The sequence below is a fragment of the Mytilus edulis genome, chromosome 10 (assembly GCF_963676685.1).
Source record: "Mytilus edulis chromosome 10, xbMytEdul2.2, whole genome shotgun sequence".
Lineage (NCBI taxonomy): Eukaryota > Metazoa > Mollusca > Bivalvia > Mytilida > Mytilidae > Mytilus > Mytilus edulis.
Window position 1 is genome coordinate 66,866,746 of NC_092353.1, and position 21,010 is coordinate 66,887,755.

The 21,010-nt window shown below is 32.3% G+C and overlaps 1 protein-coding gene across 1 annotated transcript; it reads left to right on the plus strand.

Moving 5' to 3' along the window:
• Positions 1-415: 415 nt before the first annotated feature.
• On the plus strand, positions 416-16,024 carry LOC139491710 (uncharacterized). The gene is made up of 5 exons (XM_071279539.1): positions 416-1,109; positions 2,397-2,469; positions 6,133-6,216; positions 12,613-12,909; positions 14,224-16,024. Exons 1-5 carry the CDS (start codon positions 432-434, stop codon positions 15,960-15,962), a joined length of 2,871 nt encoding a protein of 956 aa, XP_071135640.1. The 5' UTR covers positions 416-431; the 3' UTR covers positions 15,963-16,024.
• Positions 16,025-21,010: the final 4,986 nt, after the last annotated feature.

The following is a 21,010-nucleotide window of genomic DNA, read 5'->3' on the forward strand; positions in this document are numbered from 1 at the left end:
TTACGTGGCAGGGAGTTTATATTTCTTACCTAAAAAAGATACAAAATACAGTTCAAAGCCAATAACCTGTAAAGCAAATCAATCAGTACACATCCTATATCGAATACATTCAGTATAAAGACCTCATTAACTTTCAGAGAACAACACGACCTTCTGCAATCTAAATGCTAGGTATCGAAAAAATGATGAATCGTGAATGTGCAATAATATTTTGTTTGGATTCAAATTTCATATAACAAAATATAAAATCAATGTTTAAAGATCTAATTACAGTTGGATATGTCAAGAAGACACCTTACCATACTTTTTCACTTGATTTTCTGTTTCAAAGGAAAAATTATCAAACAGAATTTTAACTATTTATATTTTTAATTATGCTGATTATCATGTTTATTCATTTTGTAGTTAGGTTGGAATAGACGTAAGCAAACATGGCATCTGAACAACAAGATTTTTTAAAGCGCCTTCAACAATTTTATGGAGATGTGGTGATGAATGTAGTTCACGTATATTTTGAAAGAGAAGCTTTAGACAAAACTACTTTATTCCTTTTTCTTGACAAACATAAACATGAGTTATTTCACGAATACATTCCAAAAGTTTCATGTTGTGAATGTTTGAAGTCGAATTCGATTGCATCGGCTTATAGGACGGGAAGTTTGTGCGAATTTCAATTTGACCTCCTATATGATCGTTCTGCGTGTGTAGTAACTAATCACGAGCTTAAAAAAGGACAAAAGTTCAAACAATATTGTGTTTGCAATATAAATCCTAAAAGAGTAGAAGTAGCAGACCTTGACATTATACTGATTCGCGCAGTGATAAAAACATGTTGTAAACGAACCCTTCCTGGTAACCCATTGTGGCTTAAAGAAATTAAGGACGTCAGAAATTATATCGATCACATAGGAAACCCTTCACGGATATCAAAGTCGGATTTTGACGAAAAATGGAGCATTCTAGAGACGAACACTCTAGATTTAGCAATGATGACTGGAAAATCCTTTCGGCACTTGATACAGATGCAGATTCAAAGCCTTAAAGCGGTTCATAATACCACTCTCGTCATGCAAGAAGCGACTGAAAAGGCGAACGATAGTTTAAAAACGGTAAACAAGATATATAGGTGTATATAAAACCTAATTTCCGAAATTTCTCCGATTACGACATAACTGACTGTGAAGTATCCTCGAAATTTCACTGGCATGAACACAATGATGGGTACCACTTATGTAGCAAGACCTGCTTACCCTTTCGGAGCACATTAGCTCATCCGGTTTTCTAATGAGATTTTTTTTCTCCAGAAGTTTTTAATTGACCTATTGGTTATTTTCGTCCCTTTTTATGTCCATATATGTATATACGTCACGCATCCCAAATATAATCACCATTTTTAAGCGAGTAAACAAATATTGGTCACGAACAGTCTTAAGCATGTACCTTTATCTCAAACCGAGCTGCAAGCTATGAAGGGCACCAACATGACTTGTGTAAAACAATTTAAACAGGGATACTAACATACCAATCTCTATAAAAATGAGAATCGAGAAACACCAAATCAACAAACGGCAACAGACTCTTCTGTTTCTACGAGTACCAATTGAATTTCAAATCTGACGTACTAAGTTAGTGTCCTTATCAACTTTACAAATAATACACAATGATCTTGAAGCATAGATTCTGGGTACTGACGTTGTTTATCATCTTTACAACGTGATACAGTATTCTTTTATTTGTCTTTGTTTTTCTATCGCTATCTCTGTTCAGTCTGTTTTTTTATTTGCAATATCCATTTGACATGGCTCTGTAATTCGATCCTGTTAGTGTGTTATTATGCTATTGTTATATCCCTATTTTTGACATTTAACCTATTATGTCTGTTTCTTTTGTTCACACATTGCTGTCAATTTGATGTGAGTGTCATACAAGTGGGAAGTTTAGCAAGCTTAAAAACCAGATATAATCCATCATTTTGTACATTCGAAAATGCCTGTGCCAAGTCAAGGAGTATGACAGTTGTAATCGATTCGTTTGGGTTGGGCTTTTAATTTTGCCATTTGCTTAACTGTCCTTTTATTATAGTTTTCCTAAGGGGTTTGTATTTTTTGTTAGTTTACTTTTTTCTGTTTTATTTACATTAAATATTTCATGCTATATCACGATAATGAGAATAATGAAGATAATGAGGATAACAATTTTCTATTCGATTTTAAGTCGAAAAAGAAGGAAAACTGTCATGACAATCGATCGTCTAAGTGAAGAAAAAATGATAGAACAAAAAAAAATCATTTAAGGAAAGTCTGAACCTTGTTTGCTTTCATTATTGTTTGATACCTAACGTGTTCGTTGAATGTAAAAGAAAATGTTATCGATGCTTTCTATTATATTGATTTCAGGACATTTTGAACGCGTTAATAAATCGCCCAGGTGTTACACAAAATGAAATTGAACAAATTAGTTATCAGTTGGGTACGTATATACTTATATTTCAAAACTATGAACATCTGTTAGCCTTTACAGCAACTTTGACGGATTGTGGAAACTTGTGTTGACAGTTTAGTTATGCACTGTCTTAAATAGTTAAACTATTTTATTTCAGTAAGCGATGATGAATTGAACAAAACATGTAAAACTTTTTTTTTTTAAAGAAAATGCATTCAACAGCAACATGAAACGCTAACTACTACCTTTTTTTAATGGTATATGTGTAATGACTTGGCCAAACTAAATTCCTTGAAAAACATGTTTTTTTTTCTTTCAAGCACCTGTTATTGCCTATTATCTAAGTTTTGGCTATTTTAAAGTTTGACACCGGTTCTTACCCTTTTAATTCAATTCTTTATGCTTTCAGTGTACTATTCATTCCGTTTTCCCAGTGTTCAACCGTTTTTATTGTTGTATAATCGAGATAAATTATGCAGTTAACTTTCACTTTCACTTCAGACGCTATTACCGGCACAATGATTTTTGTGTATTGATTATGCAAATGAGGTTGACTGTGTAACCTCAGGTGAACTTTATGTACCACTAGCGTAAAACAGTGTATGAATACTATAGCGGTTGTAAATTGATTATTGCAATAGTATGGGGACAAAGTCCCCAATAACAGTAGAAAAATCAATAAAAAAAAACAAAAAAAAACCGGGAAAATGTTTTACGAATTTTTCATTGTACTAATGAACTCAAAATCGTTCAAATTTTTTTTTGTCGCGTTTTTTAATTTCCGGATCTGCGCAGAACGCAAAAATCTACTTCCTTCTGCCGCTCTTGTTGTCATGAGACTTTGATTAGTCTATTAAAATATAGGAATTCAAGGAATACATTACCAATATTGAATTTTTAATCATTCTTTGTCTATGATATGAATAAACGTTACCTGATGCATTGCGTTTCTTTGTTTACATTGAACATGACGTCATAACTTAAATAACGTCACATGTAACATCCCTAACAACAGAACCAAAATTGGAGACGATACGGTATTTCAGTTTCTTTTTTTAACAAATATTTAAGTTACAAAAACATTAGTTCATACAGACTTCGTCCCCATTCACAGGTAATGCCTGCCTCACATTATTGTGTTAAAACGATATCAATTATGATTGTAAATTGTACTAAGATGATTTTTATGTTCCGTAAACATATTGTTTACATTCTAATGTACTTAATGTTAGCAATCGGGGATTATTTTCGTACTTGTCAGGCCCGTTTCCAGTTACCCGTTTGTTTCCTCGTTAAGAACTGTTCGTTACCCCGAATGCTCCGTCGGGTATAAAAAGCTTGCACCTGTTTGCCAGGGGCTCTTCCTCCTTAGTCAGACCTAAGGATATGTTGCCAGATGTTCGGTTAGTTGATACTGTTATTGGTACTGCACATTTAATGAAATTTGAAATTATACATTTGATGAATGTCAAAGATAACTCTGAGAATGAAACATCCAGACACTTGAGTGTTCGACGATTATCACTACAACAGCATAAAGAAACCATGACTGTTTCTAAGATGCCAGCATTTAGTGAATCAGTAGCTAGGTGGCAGCAAAGTTACAAGACGCCCGTTTGGCCAGTTATTACATATGTAGTAATTCTAATTTTATAAAAAAAAAATGCTCTTTAATTTTTAATTTATTAGGTTTGGTTAAATTTGTTTATTTCTAACAAAGAGAGTACAAAAACGACGCTAAAGGACGCCTCCGGTTGCGGAGTTTCTCGCTATAAAGAAGACCTATTGGTGGCTTTCGGATGTGGTCTGCTCTATGGTCGGGTTGTTGTCGCTTGGACACATTCCCAAGATCCATTTTCAATTTTAAACCTATTTTCCATGAAGAGTTAACTAATATTATACTCACAAATAAAATAATTTCAATAAAATAATTAATTTGAAGTTGCCGATACATGTAAGACAAACCAAATTGAATATCAGATCATATGTATTCTGTAACATTAAAAAAAGACATGAAGTAATAAAACATGGCTGTGCAAGTTGCCATATGTCTTTCAAACAAAGTTAACAGTTTGTCCAATGAGATAACTGTTCACAACTGCATGACATATACAAAGACGCAACCAACTATTTGCTTACAAATCCTCCTCCACGATCCTGTTTGAGCATTCAATATTAAATTTCTAGAAGTCTGCAGTGTCCTTTCTGTACATACGCACACAGCAGGAATAATTCTGTTATATATATGACCTATATAGTAGGACCTTTATTTTACTTTGGAAACAATCCAACCGAATATGTTGTATTTCCTACGATGATTTTCTTGAGGGTTGCTGCTCGCAAGGAAGCTATTAAACCAAGAGTTCCCAGGGGCGGATCCAGCCATTTTAAAAGGGGGGTCGCAACCCAGAGTAAAGAGGGGATCCAACTATATGCTCCCATTCAAATGCATTGATTGGCCCAAAAAAGGGGGGTTCCAACTCCCGGAACACCCCCCCTCCTTCCTGGATCCGCCACTGGTTCCAAATGGTGTCGTTGGAATCATCCCTTCGTAAATTTTACGGACGCCATCACGCGTTGGTTGACCGTTATGGAATAACCGTTTCACAGATGATTTCGGATATGTTCCTTACGTCGTAAATGCAATCCCCTTTCCTTTCATGAATGTGACCTACCGAATTGGACTATTAACCGGATTTGTTATAACATGAGCAACACGATGGTGACACTTGTGGAGCAGGATCTGCTTAACCTTCTGGAGCATCTGAGATCACCTCCAGTTTTTGGAAGGGGTTCGTGTTGCTTATTCTTAAGTTTTCTATAATGTGTCATGTGTACTATTGTTTGTCTGTTTGTCTTTTTCATTTTTAGCCTTGGCGTTGTCAGTTTATTTTCGATTTATGAGTTTGACTGTCCTTCTGGTATCTTTCGCAACTCTTTTGCCACAGATCACATTAATTCTGCTGCGTGACTATCCTCTTCCAAATTCATTTGCGAACATGCTTTCAGGACCACATTATGTACTACATTCCTTATAGTTTCAGATATAAACATCATTCTCTTTGTCTTTTGATACAGCCAATAACATAATTATTCTGTTTGAATGTTTGAATTTTTTGAATATTTTGTTAACATAAAATGCAATGATTTTAGGAATAAAAAAGTTATGTATGGTTATCAGAATTTATTACCTTTCTATTGTCTAATGTTAGGTTTAATTGATTGAGTTGAAACATGACTGTCAATTTAGAAATTATTGCATGTATTTACTTTTTTCGTTTTTAATACAAAATGCGAGATTAATGATTGCGATTTCAGGAAAATATGCAAACAGTTAAATGTATCGGATATATGTATCTTATTATTTTGATTCTCACCCAGTCGCATTACTCACATTATTTAAAATCTCACAATAATGTCTGAATTTACAGTATACACTTTAAGTGTGTCTTGCTTATATTAAACGTTTATGCGGTATATACTACTGTTGCCTTTATTTATGCAAAAGTTATGTTGCATATGGAAAATTACAGCGAAATTCTCAAACGTACAGATTTAACCAATAGTAAAATTTAGTAAAGTATATAAGTCAGTTTTATTCGGGTCTTTATTATACTATCTGCTATTTGTGAAAGTATGTTTTTGTAAGTGCTATTAACACAAAGGTAAATTAATATTCTAATTTCATAGACCAGCTCCTTTTCAAGATAACGGACCTTGAAGTAAAAATTTCTACAAAAGGAAAATCAGACGTCATCGAAAGTGAACAAAAAGGTAAAAATTGTGTATGTTGCAAACAGAAGTAGTCTGTGAAATATAGTGAAGTCTTCAACACAAAAAGTAACATATTCTTTTTATTCTATTTAAAATCGCTTCCGTGCGCAGATCATTTGTTTTGATGAAACCATGCCCAAATCATTCAAATAGAAAACATATAAATCGTTAGAGACCACATCTGAACAAAATGCCTAAACACAGCATCGATTATCGTTTAATGTCTACTTTGGCTTAGATACTAGGAATCTTTAGCCTGAGTAAACTTGAGACTTTTATTACACAATACTCTCAGAGTAAAACTAGATTATTAAGCAAGTGGAAATTTACTAATCTTTATCTTTTGCTGAAATTCCAAATGATTTTTCAAAGTGTTGTTTCCATGCTTAATTGTGTTATTACGAAAATACATATGATGTTAACACAAAATCATGTTATTTGGGCCTTTATCGGCAAGGACAACTACATTTTTGTAGAAGTAGGACACTAAGTGATAAGCGGCATTTTGGTCTTCAAATGATCGATGTACGCATGTTAATACATATACCCATTCAGTAGTTTACTTCTTATTTGTAACAACGACTTTCCCATCCCTTTACCAATTCCAAATGAGTATATACGTCTTCTATATCGCATTTGATTAATGAAAGGTGTTCGTTGTTATTCTGTGCACGTGGTTTACATGTTGGAATGTTCTGTCCTGAGTGTTCTCGCGTTTTTTTGTACTGCATTCCGGTCACGTAATGTTGTCATTTTAGCGGTAATTTTTTAACATTGCCATATATGCGGGTGGTTTGGCGAGCAATACACCATTCATATTTCAAATGTCCTTTAGAAATTCAGGAATATAGCAGTTATCAAATACTCCGTTTCTATGTAGGTTGGCATTTTGATTTTTTAACAGTTCAGTGTTTCTGTTGTTCTGTTGTTTTTCTCTTATAGTTCATGTGTTTCCATTGGTTTTGTTTTTTCACCCAGGTTTGTTTACGCTTCATCGATTAATGACTATTGAACAGTGGTATACAATTGTTGCTTTCATTATCCAACTACCTGGCATCATCCTCGGTTGAATCCATGATCATTTGGAAGTTGTTTTTTCAAATTGATGAAAATGCTCACGATATTTCGGGTCTTTGGATATTACATTTTCGCAGAAATATGTTTTGTCAATATTGAGATCACCAGTTATAACGTTGCCAGAGACATTATATATGAATAAGAAACTAGCACAGATGCAATAGGGAGATTTAGACTTAGTCGTTAACATTGAAATCCTGCAACACGTGTTTTTAATATAACATTTTAGTCGCAATGAGTTTGTATAGGTATATGAAATGATAAATAAAGACTTATCTTAAATGAAGTAGAGGTGTATTTGGTAGTAAACTGATTAAAGATGATTATATTACCCAATGAATACGTTATCTATCTGTGACTGCAGTTGTTTTAATCACGTCTGTTTTAAGGCGAAGTACACGCCTCTAGCAAAATAGTTATCAAAGGTACCAGGATTATAATACGGGATTAAAAACGTTCGTCTTTAGTTACGCAAGTTATCTCCATTACTACAAGAAAGGAAAATGGACACACGAAAGAGAAACTACTTCGTGTGGTCTATCATGAATCCAACAAGCACGCCTGACCCGTCTTAAAACCCCATAGAAATTATCTGAATTACACCAGTTAGAAATCAAAGCATTCTATAATTGTTTTGGACATCCTGACTTTACTTTTTAATACACTGTTTTTGTTTTAGACGCGTAGGAGAGGGCATTTTGTGTTGATTATATCAACAGAAAGTAAATAAACTCACAACAAAATTATAAACAAATACACATGTGACAATTCTACTTTTATTTGATATCAAAATAATTAAAATGAAACCTGAATTGACCCAACAATATCGTTTTAAAAAGCCGTAGTTTTGAACGAAAAACGTACAATTTTAGGTTACGAATAATTAATAAATGACATATGACTTTAATTGCTGAATTAAAAAGACGTTGGCATGTTTTTTTTTGTGCAATTGAAAATTGAAGGACATGGTTTATGTTCATATAAAAAGTACGACGATATCAAGAGAATAATTTGACCACTAGTGCAACACTTACAAGACGGAAATCAAACAAAAAAGAAAACAGATTAGCCCCACAAAAAATAACTCAGAAACTAAAGCGTGATCACTCTAACATTTATCTTAAAATAAGTAATAAGTATGTCATTTACTCCCAGTTTTCAACTTTTTCTACATGTGCAGAAAATAAACAGGTGTCTTCTACTCCGTCCGCAATTCATGGGAAACCTAAATCCAAATTTAGAACCAAATCGAAATTGAAAGTACACATGTTAGATAAAAAATATAACATGTCATTTCTTCTTTATCAAATTCCAATTTCGAAGGGTAGCGACATTTGTTTTCTTTAACTGTGTCTGTGTACATCATTCAAAATTAGAGAAAGTAATTTTGAAAAAAACATTTTTGTTCTCAAGTCTCAATTCAAGATTATGAATGAATAGAATATACTCATAATAGTATTACGGTTAAAGAAAAGAGGTCTGGAAACTTGTAACTGCAATTTAATATTTAGTGAGAGATTACATGAGTTAAGACTATAACATTTCAATAGCATTTTAAAGATTTTTTTTCAATTTTACCAAAGTCTACTGCACGGGTTGTTTAACGATCTCAGTGATTATCCATGAGGAACTCGCAAGCGGTCAGCTCTATGCTTTCACCTAGTTCATGATTATACAAGAATTGAGAAGCATATGGTTTACTGGTTGTCATTCACTTTGATTCATGTCTACATCTACATTCTACGTTGATCTGTCAAACTTGACTAATACTCAACGCTTCTGTCACTTCACAACATGGTATTTGTTTTTCGTAAATATTTTTGTTATAAATAAGGCCGTTGATTTTCTCGTTTGAAATTTTTCGAATTTTTATGTCGGAGTCTTTTATAGCCTATACATTATGTTTTTTCTTCAATTGTTGAAAAAAGAACGATTGTTTATAGTAATTGCTTACATCGACTTCATTTGACCAATGGCGAGTAGTTTTCTCATTAGCAGTCATACCACATCTTCCTTTTTTTTAAATACTATATAGATAAGAAAGCAATGCATTTGCAATATGCAGAGGCTATATTTGTAGAGCACTACGCTAGGTAAATAGGCAACATATTACGAATAGTCTCCGTGCATTACACAAAGTAAATTCTTATAAAATTTGATTAGGTAAAGTTTTAAAGCATCGAACTGGATACATTATCATAAGGTTGCCTTTGGTGTATTCTAATATCATTAATTTTACACCAGTAAAGTTTAAGCATTACACTATACACATTACTATAGCATTTCCCTATACACAATGCTATGGCATAACACTGAGAAGGTTCCGTCGTAATTGCACTAGGTACGTCGATCTCAAAAGCATAATTTTAGGTGTTTGCTTTCATCTTGAATATGTATGAAATATCTGCGACGGGAAGTTATACCAAATACTCTAATCTATTCTATTTTGTTAAAATGTATTTGCGAGTCCTGTTTTAACCTTATTACGGCCTAAAAAATCCTGAAGATTAAATGAAATCAACACGTTTTAAATTGCAAGCGTCCGAAGCGCTTTTCTTGATTAACCTATATGAGGAACACTAAAGGCCGAACATCTGAAAGCCAAAGATGTATAAGAATCGAAATAGTTGAAGATTCATAGTATGCATTATGCTTGTTTTTTTTAATCCGTGTATGTGGATTTTTAACAAATAATGGTACAAACAAATATTTTCCTATGTTACTGAAACTCCATTCAGCAAACAGAACATCATACTTTGTCATTTACTTGGGAAAGTGATCGAGACGGGAAATTTTGTAAATTAAAATATTTTTTTCATAGTTGCGTCACGAGCATGTGTGTTAACAATACTAATGAAATAGGTTTATAATGTAGACTTTATTGTGTGCAATACCTCAGAATAACACCATGAAGAAATGACAAAGATGGAAATATGCAGAAAATAGGGTTTACTTTTTTAAATACAAACATTCAGAAAGATGGAAAAAGAGGTGTATACCCGTTCCTAAAATTATATCCGATCAATTCATTCTGACAACGTTGTGTTAACTGGGACACATTCAAACTCGATATTTGATTCATAAAAAATTTAGCAATCAAAGCATTAAAAATGTGCGGTAACCGCTCTAATATAAAAAAATGAAGTTAAAGTCTTCGGTAACTTTCTTTCACCTGCGGTAAATTTAATTGCCAACTTTTTTTGGCGGCAGAAATATTCTTTAAAATGATGCAGTTTATTTCCTTATCATTTCTTTACGCTTGAGCATTTGTAGTGCATAGGAATATGGGCAATACACACACACGACTTTGCTACGACATTGTACGATAGAATAGAGTTACGGCGTAGAAGTTGTGACGACGTTACTGTAGACGTCGATGGCGTCTCCGGATATTTTTAATGTTCCTGCCAAAAATACAAACTTCAACAGAGACTAGCTTAAAAACTAGCACGGTTGCTAAGGACTTTCTTTGCACCGATGGATTCGTCTTTCATTTCTGAATCGTATATCAATTTATAAAAAAAAATTGTGGACCAACAAAATAGAAAATCTTAATAATGTAAAAATATCTGCTATTTTTGATGATTTTCTCTATATATATCGTTTGTAATTTTGGCGTATCATGCTGTTAATTTCAACGGCTCGTATCTCAAAAACGAAAACGGTCACCCCCTTTTCTTATTTTATTTTCTGGTGTAATTTTACAAGGATTCGGGTAACCTTTCCACAAAATATTAATTTTGTAGCAGACGAAAACATAGCGATATAAAAGGCAACAATAATTACCGAAGTTGTAATATCATAAAATCTCATAAACCGACTGATTAGACAAATCAAGGTAATCATCTATAATTCTTTTTTCTAAATAGTTATCAAAGGTACCCGGATTATAATTTTGTACGCCAGACGCGCGTTTCGTCTACATAAGACTCATCAGTGACGCTCATATCAAAATATTTGTAAAGCCAAACGAGTACAAAGTTGAAGAGCATTGAGGATCCAAAATTCCAAAAAGTTGTGCCAAATACGGCTAAGGTTATCTATGCCTATATCGAAAGACAATGAAACTTGTTGTAAAGAGAAGATCGTACAACATTTAAATATACGAAGGGACTGCTGAGGCATATCTCGCATTAAAAACATTACAGGGTAGAAGTTGACTAACACGAAAGTCGGTGTTTGGAGACTAGACACTCCATTTTTGATTAAATTAGTTTTTTCTTATTATGTGCTTTGTCTAGAGAAGGTCTTTATGCCATTTTGTTTTACTTTGTTGAATTGGTTGGGTGCTTTATAGTGATACAGATTATAATACAATGTTGACTGCTGAACTCCAATTTTTGACAGTTTTGTCTATTATGTCTATTTGTTTTGTTGTCAAGATAATTGAATTGTATGCGACTGTCACACAAGTGAGCGGTTTATCTTGCTATAAACCAAGGTTTAATCTACCATTGTATACATAGGGAAATGCATGAAGCAAGTCAGGAATATGACAGTTGATTTATATTCGTTTGATATCTTTGAACATTTGATTTTGCCATTTGATAAGGATCTATTCGTTTTGAATTAAACTATGAGTTCGGTATTTCTATTATTTTACTTTTTGTTACACTAGATGCACGTTTTGTTTACACAAGACGATCGAATCAAAACAGTTGGAAAGTTACGAAATGCTTAATACTAGTATTTTATTTAATTCAAGTACTAGTATTAAGCTTTTCGTTACTTTCCAAATTTTATTTTTGATCGGTTGATTTTCTCTAGGTACCATGAACTGTAGATATATGTTGATTTAGCTTAGCTCCATCTCTTGTGTTATGACACTGTATCTTATTTGCAGTACACGCTACTTCAAACGAAAACTTCACCTTCCCATGCAGATATCGTCCCATGTCACATTTTAATTCAAAATTCAAAGTTGATCAATAATCGTTCTTATCATATACGTGTTTTTGTGACAGATGTTATCTATTCGTTTGATGTGTTTGAGCTTTTGATTTTGCCATTTGATTAGGGACTTTCCGCTTTGAATTTTCCTCGGAGTTCAGTATTTTTGTGATTTTACTTTTTTGTCAAATGGATTGAATATTTTCAAGGAAATAAGTCCTCTAATTCCGTTCTATTTCTATTTGAATATAAGCTTTAAAAAAGTTGAAATACTGATTTCGAATTTACCAGTTTAATTTGAAATACATCGTAGTGTACGGCGAATTATACAAAGCTAACTGTGGTGGTAGTAACAAATTTTTATCTAACAAAGTGTTCAACTTAGAAATAACAAAAAATACTTAAATATCATGTATTTTATTTTAAAAGATCCTACAAAGTGCTTTGTTCGATGGACTCTTTCAACTCCAAGTAACTGGCGTGTTGAAGATATCAAACGGAAGCTCAGATCCGTAACAGAATTAACAAATTTTACCATTGAATTTGTGTATACCGGATCACTCATAATAGACACGTCAGTTTCCATGGATTTGATCACAGTTCCGGATAGATTTAGTATAGCTTTCCTAGAATTTCTACGGAGTTTTGTAAAGTCTTGTGAGATTGATACCACTATTGATGTTAGTGTTGATGTAAACATTTTAGCATCGTTTATACCGTATACGGGTAAGTCAATTTCCTGAGAAAAAATGTTTTATTAGATAAAACTTATCTTGTTTACATGCAACAATTTATACAAACAAGAACTGAAAATAAACAATTGTGTGAAGACAATAACAATCAAAACCAAGGAGTAAACAAAGACTAAAAAAAAGAGGACATTTTCATCAACAGTTATAAATAATAAATAAGAAACAACACGAACTCCACTAAAAACCGGGAGTGAAATCAGGTGCTCCGGAAGGGTAAACAATTCCTGCACCGTATACGGCACCCGTCGTGAACACTCACTCTTGCAACACGTATCTTAAAAGACCAGAATTATTCGAGACATGAGTATTACCTCCATGAAAATATCTGTCAATTAAGTCAATTTCAAAAATCAGAATATCGTTTTTATTGTCAAAGTTACTTTTAAATTGCTTCATACAGATGGTACTGTTCATTTGAATTTCAAACTTAGACAAAGCAATGTTATCTTCTTTAATTTTTTTTTATTTCTTCCTTTATTCCTCTTGATATCCCAATTGTAAGTCTGTCAATAGCTCCATGAACTCTCTGTAGATAAAAAAAAACACATTAACAATAAACAATAAAATCGAGACTTGAGAATAATACAAAAATACTGTTGTGCGTCGAACCCTTATTGTACATATTTATATCTTACGATAAAGATGGCAAAACTTGATATAAGTAAGTTTTCGTCTGAAAGTGTTAAAACACCAAAGATAAATCAATTGTGGAAACGCGCATCTTGTGCGTTATGATTGGGTCTGCTGTTGTGTTAAAAGATATATTTTAAGTTGTGCAAGATTGTTCTATAAATAAAATTTCAAGATATGAAATTTGTTAAACTGCAAATAGTTCCAATAAACGTCATTCTTTAAGCTGTTTATGTCTACTTTTTGTAATATTTGAACATTGGTTTTATTCGTCTCCAATTTATTATTTGATACTTACAAATTTCGGATTTAATAATTTAAGCACTATTGATAAGAAAGTACTTGTTGATTGCATTGTAATTTTGGGGGTAAATTTCGGCTTTTGTTATTTTTATCAGGAGGTGAATATGATTAAAAATCAAATACCGATTGGAATGATTAACAACAAACACATAACTGAAATAAAACTAATGGCATTTCGACAATAAATTTTTATCCTAACAAACACTGCATTTAACAGATTCAACAAATTCTGTCGACCAAATGATTCTTAAAATTTAAAATAAGAAAATGTTGTCCCATTTTATATAAATCAATGTAGTGTTATTTTACTGCCGAACAATTAACCTTCAAAGACTTCACATTTCTGTTTCTATAGCAAAAGAAATTAAAGAAGAGTTCATCTTTGGATCCTGTCGAACATGTAGTAATAGAAACCTGACTACTGGAGCAAAAAAGTGGTGTAAAGACTGTCAGGAGCTTTATTGCAACACCTGCTCTATGTACCATACGGCTACAAAACCCTTAGCTAATCACACATTACTATCGTTAAACGATAGTATGGAATATTTTCCACCAAAAATTCCACAAGACATTACATGCAATAAACATGATCGGGATTTTAATTTCTTTTGCAAAACACATCAAAAAACAATCTGCGTTGAGTGCGTCAGGGTGGTTCACACAAATTGTACTGACATTGTTCCTCTAAGTGAAGCTACTTTGAATACAACATCGTCATCCATGTTTGAAAATTTGGTATCGCAAGTAGAAGAACTGATTGCCGACACGAAACAAGTTTTGTCAGATTTAGCGAATTTGTCATTAGCTATTGAGCAACAAAATACTAACATTAAATCTTCTATTACTGATAAGTTTAAAGGGGTTGCTTTTGGAAATGAAAGAATTAATATCACCTTTAACGAATTGAAATTAAAGCACGAAGTATGTAAAACTGAAATAGAAAAGACGGTTAAAAAAATTATGACAATAAAACAGAACATTTCTAAAATTGATATTCAGTTATATCAAATGAAAGAATATTGTTCTGAACGTCAGGCTTTTTTCTTTGTACACAATATTTTCAAAAGTATAACTAGGGAATATGAAACATTTAGAACATCTTTAAGTGACATGAAAACATTAAGTTTGTACTATAAATCAGGCGAAACATATAACATTCTAGGCTATGAGGTAGAAAAGGTCGAAATTGTGTTAAAATCTGAACCTTATATTTTTCATTCTGCAAAACAAACTGCAAAAAATAAACAGGCTCAAGTTCCAATTTGTGTAATCAGCATAGATAAAATCAGACTGTCAAAAAATATCAGATTTCATTTAAAATATAAAGTCATAAAATATTCAAAGGTTGTATGTCTTAGTGACAAAGTAATCATTTTTGACGACACAGCAACTGGACTTCTAATATACAATATCATTGGTTCTTTGGAGCGAGAAATTGAATTTTCACCCGTAGATAAACAAGGATTAAAAAAACCCCAACTAAAAAATTCATGGTTTAATGTTAGAGATATAACGGTTATCAGGAAAGACTGCATCGCTGTGATGAGACAGAATGATATATTAAGTGTAAACGTAGAAAAAGGATATGTTAATTGTATCACCAAAAGTCGCAATATGTATTCTTGTTGTAGATTGTGTTACTGTAAAGACTTTCTTTACCTTATCGATTGTAAGGGTAAAATCACTGTTATGGACTTGGATGGAAATATTGTCAACATCATTATTTACAAAATTGCTTTCAACGAAATCATATCATATGTTGTTCAGAATAATAAGATATACATTTTGTCAAACGTTCTTAGATGTTTAGATCTAAATGGCCAACTGATTTGGGAAGCACACATCGACAAACCCGATTTTCAGTCTGATATACAAATGTCCGTTGATAATTGGGGCAATTGTTATATACCAAGTGCTGTAAGTAATACTATAAAAGTTATATCAAACTATGGCCATCAAAGCAAATTATTACTTCCAGTGACAGATGACATCAGATATCTAAGAGCGGTATATTTTGATAAGACAAACAACCGTTTAATTGTAATGACTTTGTATGGTATATGTACAGTGTTTGGTGTAACTTTTACAGAGTAATTGCATAATAATTATGATACATGTATTACTATCGAATTGAAAATTAATAAAGTATAATGTCATAGTTTAATGTTTTCAATCACGACCTCAATTTATTATTATTAACCCCTATCAAAGTGATCATTTATACTTCTTGTATAAATAAGATGATTATAATCAGTTAGTTAAAAAAAATAGATAACGGAATAAGCAAAATGTATATATTTCATACTTTTCTCTGATTCTTACCAAAAAAAATATAGCCAGCGCTTCATATAGCTGCTTTAGATATTGTTGATTACTTTTTTGCATGTTCTTAGTACAATTTTGCATCGAAGGGCGTCTAAAACAAAACCAATTATGTTGTTTATAAACAAATATATAGAGTTACTTCCAATAAAAAGTAAATTAGCTAACAAAAAAAGATATCAATTCAATTCAAATGTTTTTTGCCATAAAACTACATATTTATAGTATGTGACACAACATAGCAAAATGAAAATATCGAACTCCAAGGAATATTCAAATGGAAAGTCCTTTATCAAATGGCAGTATCAAAAGCTGAAACACATCACCCAAATAGAAAACAACTGTCATATTCATGACTTGGTACAGGGATTACTGTATGTTTAAAATGGTGGGTACTGGATTGTAACTGGTTTTGTCGCTAGCTAAACCTCTCACATATATCACAGTTGCATAGAATTTCATTATATTGCCAACAATTGTTGCACTTATGTATACTCGCATAAGTTCTAAAAACGCATTCGAAATTGTTTTCATCCGGATTTAGTTGCATACAACATAAAAAGCAAAAATGTGACAATTTGTGGGGTACAGCAGCCAACATAGTGTTCAAAATGTAGTTAAAAATATTGGATTTCGGTTTAGAATATGGTCCGAGACCACAAGTATTTCGTAGTGCATTTCTTTTAGAACATAAATGAAAATAAAAAAAAATCCCACCTGCGCTTTCTCAAAGAAATTTTTACAGTGTGTTGTACTACTTTTGGGACAAATTATATCAAAATTATAGAAAACTTCATCGGCTCTAACTCAAGATATGAACAATTTTATGTTTAGGGCGTCTTGAAATCTTTTGACAGCTTCCGAAGTGCTAATTTTTAACCTTTTTCAGCTGGACCAAATCACTAATTTCCTTTAAAATTCTGGACCCAAATTTTTTTACAGTGTAATTTCACCCCCCTACTTGCAATTTCAGGCATTAAACATGGAGAAATAAATTTGGAAGGGTTATAAAAATTAATGGCAAGTAACCCACTGTCAACACTAGGGACTATATTCGTTGAACAACGAAAATCAAAAGACGACAATTGTGGTCTCGGACCATATGATTCGATAAAAACTTAAACCAAAGACTGGCGTAATGTTAACTCGGGTGGAAAAAATCTTGCTGTTAGTTTTCAATAGTATCTTTTTTAGTCCTGTGTTATACTTTTGAAAATGCCTGAAGTTAAGAAAAAAACTGAAATTAATCGTAAATTTAAGATATCAAAATACTTGACTTAAGATGATCAGAAATGATCTACATTTAAAATCAATTGGTAATACATCTATTTTGCTACTCTCAACCTATCCATGCTTTAAATGTGCTTTTTTAAATATACATCGTATTGAAATGTTTAAATAACTTATAATACTGTCAACAGCAATGTTTGGAATGTAAATTTTCCATTAAATCTAATCTCATAAAATTATCGTGTATATAAAAAAAGAAAATGTGGTATGATTGCCAATGAGACAACTCTCCACAAGAGACCAAAATGACACAGAAATTAAAACAACTATAGGTCACCGTACAGCCTTCAACAATGAGCAAAGCCCATACCGCATAGACCCCGAAATGACTATGTAAAACAATTCAATCGGGAAAACTAACGGCCTTATTTATGTACAAAAAATTAACGAAAAACAAATATGTAACACATAAACAAACGATAACCACTGAATTACAGGCTCCTGACTTGGACAGGCACATACATACATAATGTGGCGGGGTTAAACATATTAGCGGGATCCCAACCCTCCTCTAACCTGGGACAGTGGTATAACAGTACAACAAACGAACGAACTACAAAAATCAGTTGAAAAAGGCTTAACTCATCAAATGGACAAAAATACAAGTAAGGCGAACATGTCTTCAAACACGTACATGTAACAAACTTTCTTTCACAACCTGTAATATCTGAAGTAAATCTCCTTCGTACTTAACTGACAAAAATTATAGGGATAAACGCAACACTTAAAGGAACATAAATTCAAGAAATTCAAGAAACTATCCGTAGAGAGCAAGTTAAAAAACGGAAAATTGAGGACCAAAACTAACGGCCCAAGTTATTACAAAACAATTTAAAAAATCAAATATGACAGATATGAATCAAGGACAACCACTGAACAGGTTACTGAATTGTCACAAACTTATTGTATGAATTTTACACTGCAAACAATTTTGATTTGATTCAATATATTTCATAAAACGTTTCTTCTTGTTCAGTAAATCTAGATTTGTAATTCGTCGGCATAACGCTGTGGTTTTTTTCCGGTTTTTTTCTTGTTCGTAAACAGTGTTAATTTTACGTGCAGTTACATATCTCATAATCGTATTCTAGATTTTCTTTATCACACAAGCTTAATATCGAAAGAAAGATAATTAAATAAATGTCAAGGATACATAGCTGTTTAATACTAGGGTATTGTATGATCATTGTAAAGCTCATTTCTATGTTTAAAGCTGGCTTTAAAATTGACAACTTTTATCTTGAACAATATTCCGGTTGTCATCATTTGTCTTATATATATATATAAATATACAATGTATATTTACAAATTGATTTCAATTTTTCATTCTCCCGAAATCTAGTTACTCAAAAACTCACCGTGAAAGAAAATTTATTTTTCATTTGAACTTTTTGCGAAGGTTATAACGCAAAGGTTTGCGTTTAACACAAAGGTTTGCGTTATATCGTAAATGTTTGCGTTATATTAAACGCAAAAGGTTTACGTTATAACGCCAAGGTTTGCGTTATAACGTAAAGGTTTACGTTACGCAAAGATAGGAAGAAAAAAAAAAATGTGTGGCGCTAAAACGCTTCCGTAATCTTTTGCTTTTGCGTAACACAAAACTAGAGTCTCTCAAGAGCCTGTGTCGCTCACCTATATCTACTGTTGTTTCGGAAATCATTTAAAATAAAGGATTTAAAGATAAAATCATAATTAGATAATAGTATTGATTTTTGATACCCAAATAATGATTGAGACCAAGTTTGGTTTAATTTGGCCCAGTAGTTAAATTAAAAGCAGGTCATCCTATCAGTCTTACAATAGTTACCGAAGACTCCTTCTCATTATTTAAATAAGTTTTCAAGTTGTGACCATTTGAATTAGGTTTTTTTTTACAATTTTCCCTTAGACTTCTATAGTTAAGCCGTAAGTTTTATGTTTAGCCATAGCGGTCATGTGGGTTGAATGACAGGGTCATCGGATATATTTTTCAATCAAGATACACTATTGAAAATTGTTGCTAAGTTTAACTCTATTTTACCCAGTAGATTAAGTTTTTTTGTAAAAGATTACAAGAAATTACGAAAGATTAACTATAAAGAACAACAATTTCTTAAAAGCTCAATATACTTATTTGTATATCGTACTTTGCAGAACATAATTGCTGTTTATAGTTTATTTCCATCTATATAATCAAGATATTTACCAAAAACTGCAAACAGGAGTAGGTCCAGTCAGACCCCTTTTCGGCCCCAAAATATAGCAGTTTTACAAAATTGTAAAAATGTAAACTTTTAGTAGTTTATTGGACAGTAGAATGTTTCTGCTACATAAATATGGACTCTTTTTGACAATACAATGCACATATATCGGGTACTAGCACCATAAAGTCATGCTAAATTACTGAAATCTTCACAATTCTAGCATTTTTGTTAAATTTTAGACGGTTTTCGTGTAAAACGATAGTGGCCGCATTCGTGTTCATCCTTAATATTGAAATGTAAGTTGTACTTTATGATAATACATAGCATATATAAAGGTTAAGGATGAACACGGATGCGGCCACTTTCATTTTTGACAAAAACCATCTGAAAAATGACATTTTTTGGAATATTTGGTAGATTTTTCATATTTGAGCTTGAATCGGATCGTTTTTAATGACTAAATCAGTTAAAATCTTTCACATAAACGAATTGATTCAAAAGAAATAGACACTTAAGTGTTTAAAAAGTGGTCAAAATCTTTCGTCAGATAAACCTGAAATTTGAGGCCAAAATCGGTCCTTACCGGACCTACTGCTTTCCTTAAAATTACTAATTACAGGGCAGCAACACAACAACAGCTTGACTGATTCGTCTGGAAATTTTAGGGTGGATAGTTCTCAACCGGATAAACATTTTTATCCTGATAAGTTTTTCTCTACATACTTTAGTTAAAGAGATATAAGCAAAAAACTGCATTTTACCCCTGTTCTATTTTTAGCCATGTCGACCATCTTGATTAGTGAGCGGAACCATCGGACATATTTTTGAAACAAGGTATCTAAATGATGATTGTGGTCAAGTTTGGTTAAGTTTGGCCATGTAGTTTCAGAGAAGATTTTTGTAAAAGTTAACGACGACGACGACGGACGACGGACGCCAAATGATAATTTTACTTATATGTAGATCTTGTCTTGCTGATCATGTTTGCTATCTAAAGACTGTGGGTCTCATTGGGGTCCAAAGGTGACGCGGGATTAATTTAAGTGTTTATCTAGTTTTCAACATTATAGGCAAACACGTAAAACATTATTTTTTAGAATACTTCTTATTGTTTTTAGATATTTTATGTGTTCTTACTCCAACTGAAACGATCTTACATCAACATTAAAAACGTATATATATAGTTGCATGAAAAACTGACCATTTAAGTGAAAATAAGTAGAAATAAAAGAAAGTTGCTTCTGGAATAATAGTTTACACTATTAATAACAAGAGTGCACACGCTGAAATGTCTCGCCTTCTTTAATTATCATTGATATTATGTTGATAGTCCTAAACATAAAG

Bases quoted from the DNA above. Each gene is read 5' to 3' on its own strand.
- LOC139491710 (XM_071279539.1), top strand. From the start codon at position 432: ATGGCATCTGAACAACAAGATTTTTTAAAGCGCCTTCAACAATTTTAT. The intron at 2,470-6,132 runs GTACGTATATAC...CTAATTTCATAG, and splicing joins ACAAATTAGTTATCAGTTGG to ACCAGCTCCTTTTCAAGATA. The intron at 6,217-12,612 runs GTAAAAATTGTG...TTATTTTAAAAG, and splicing joins CATCGAAAGTGAACAAAAAG to ATCCTACAAAGTGCTTTGTT.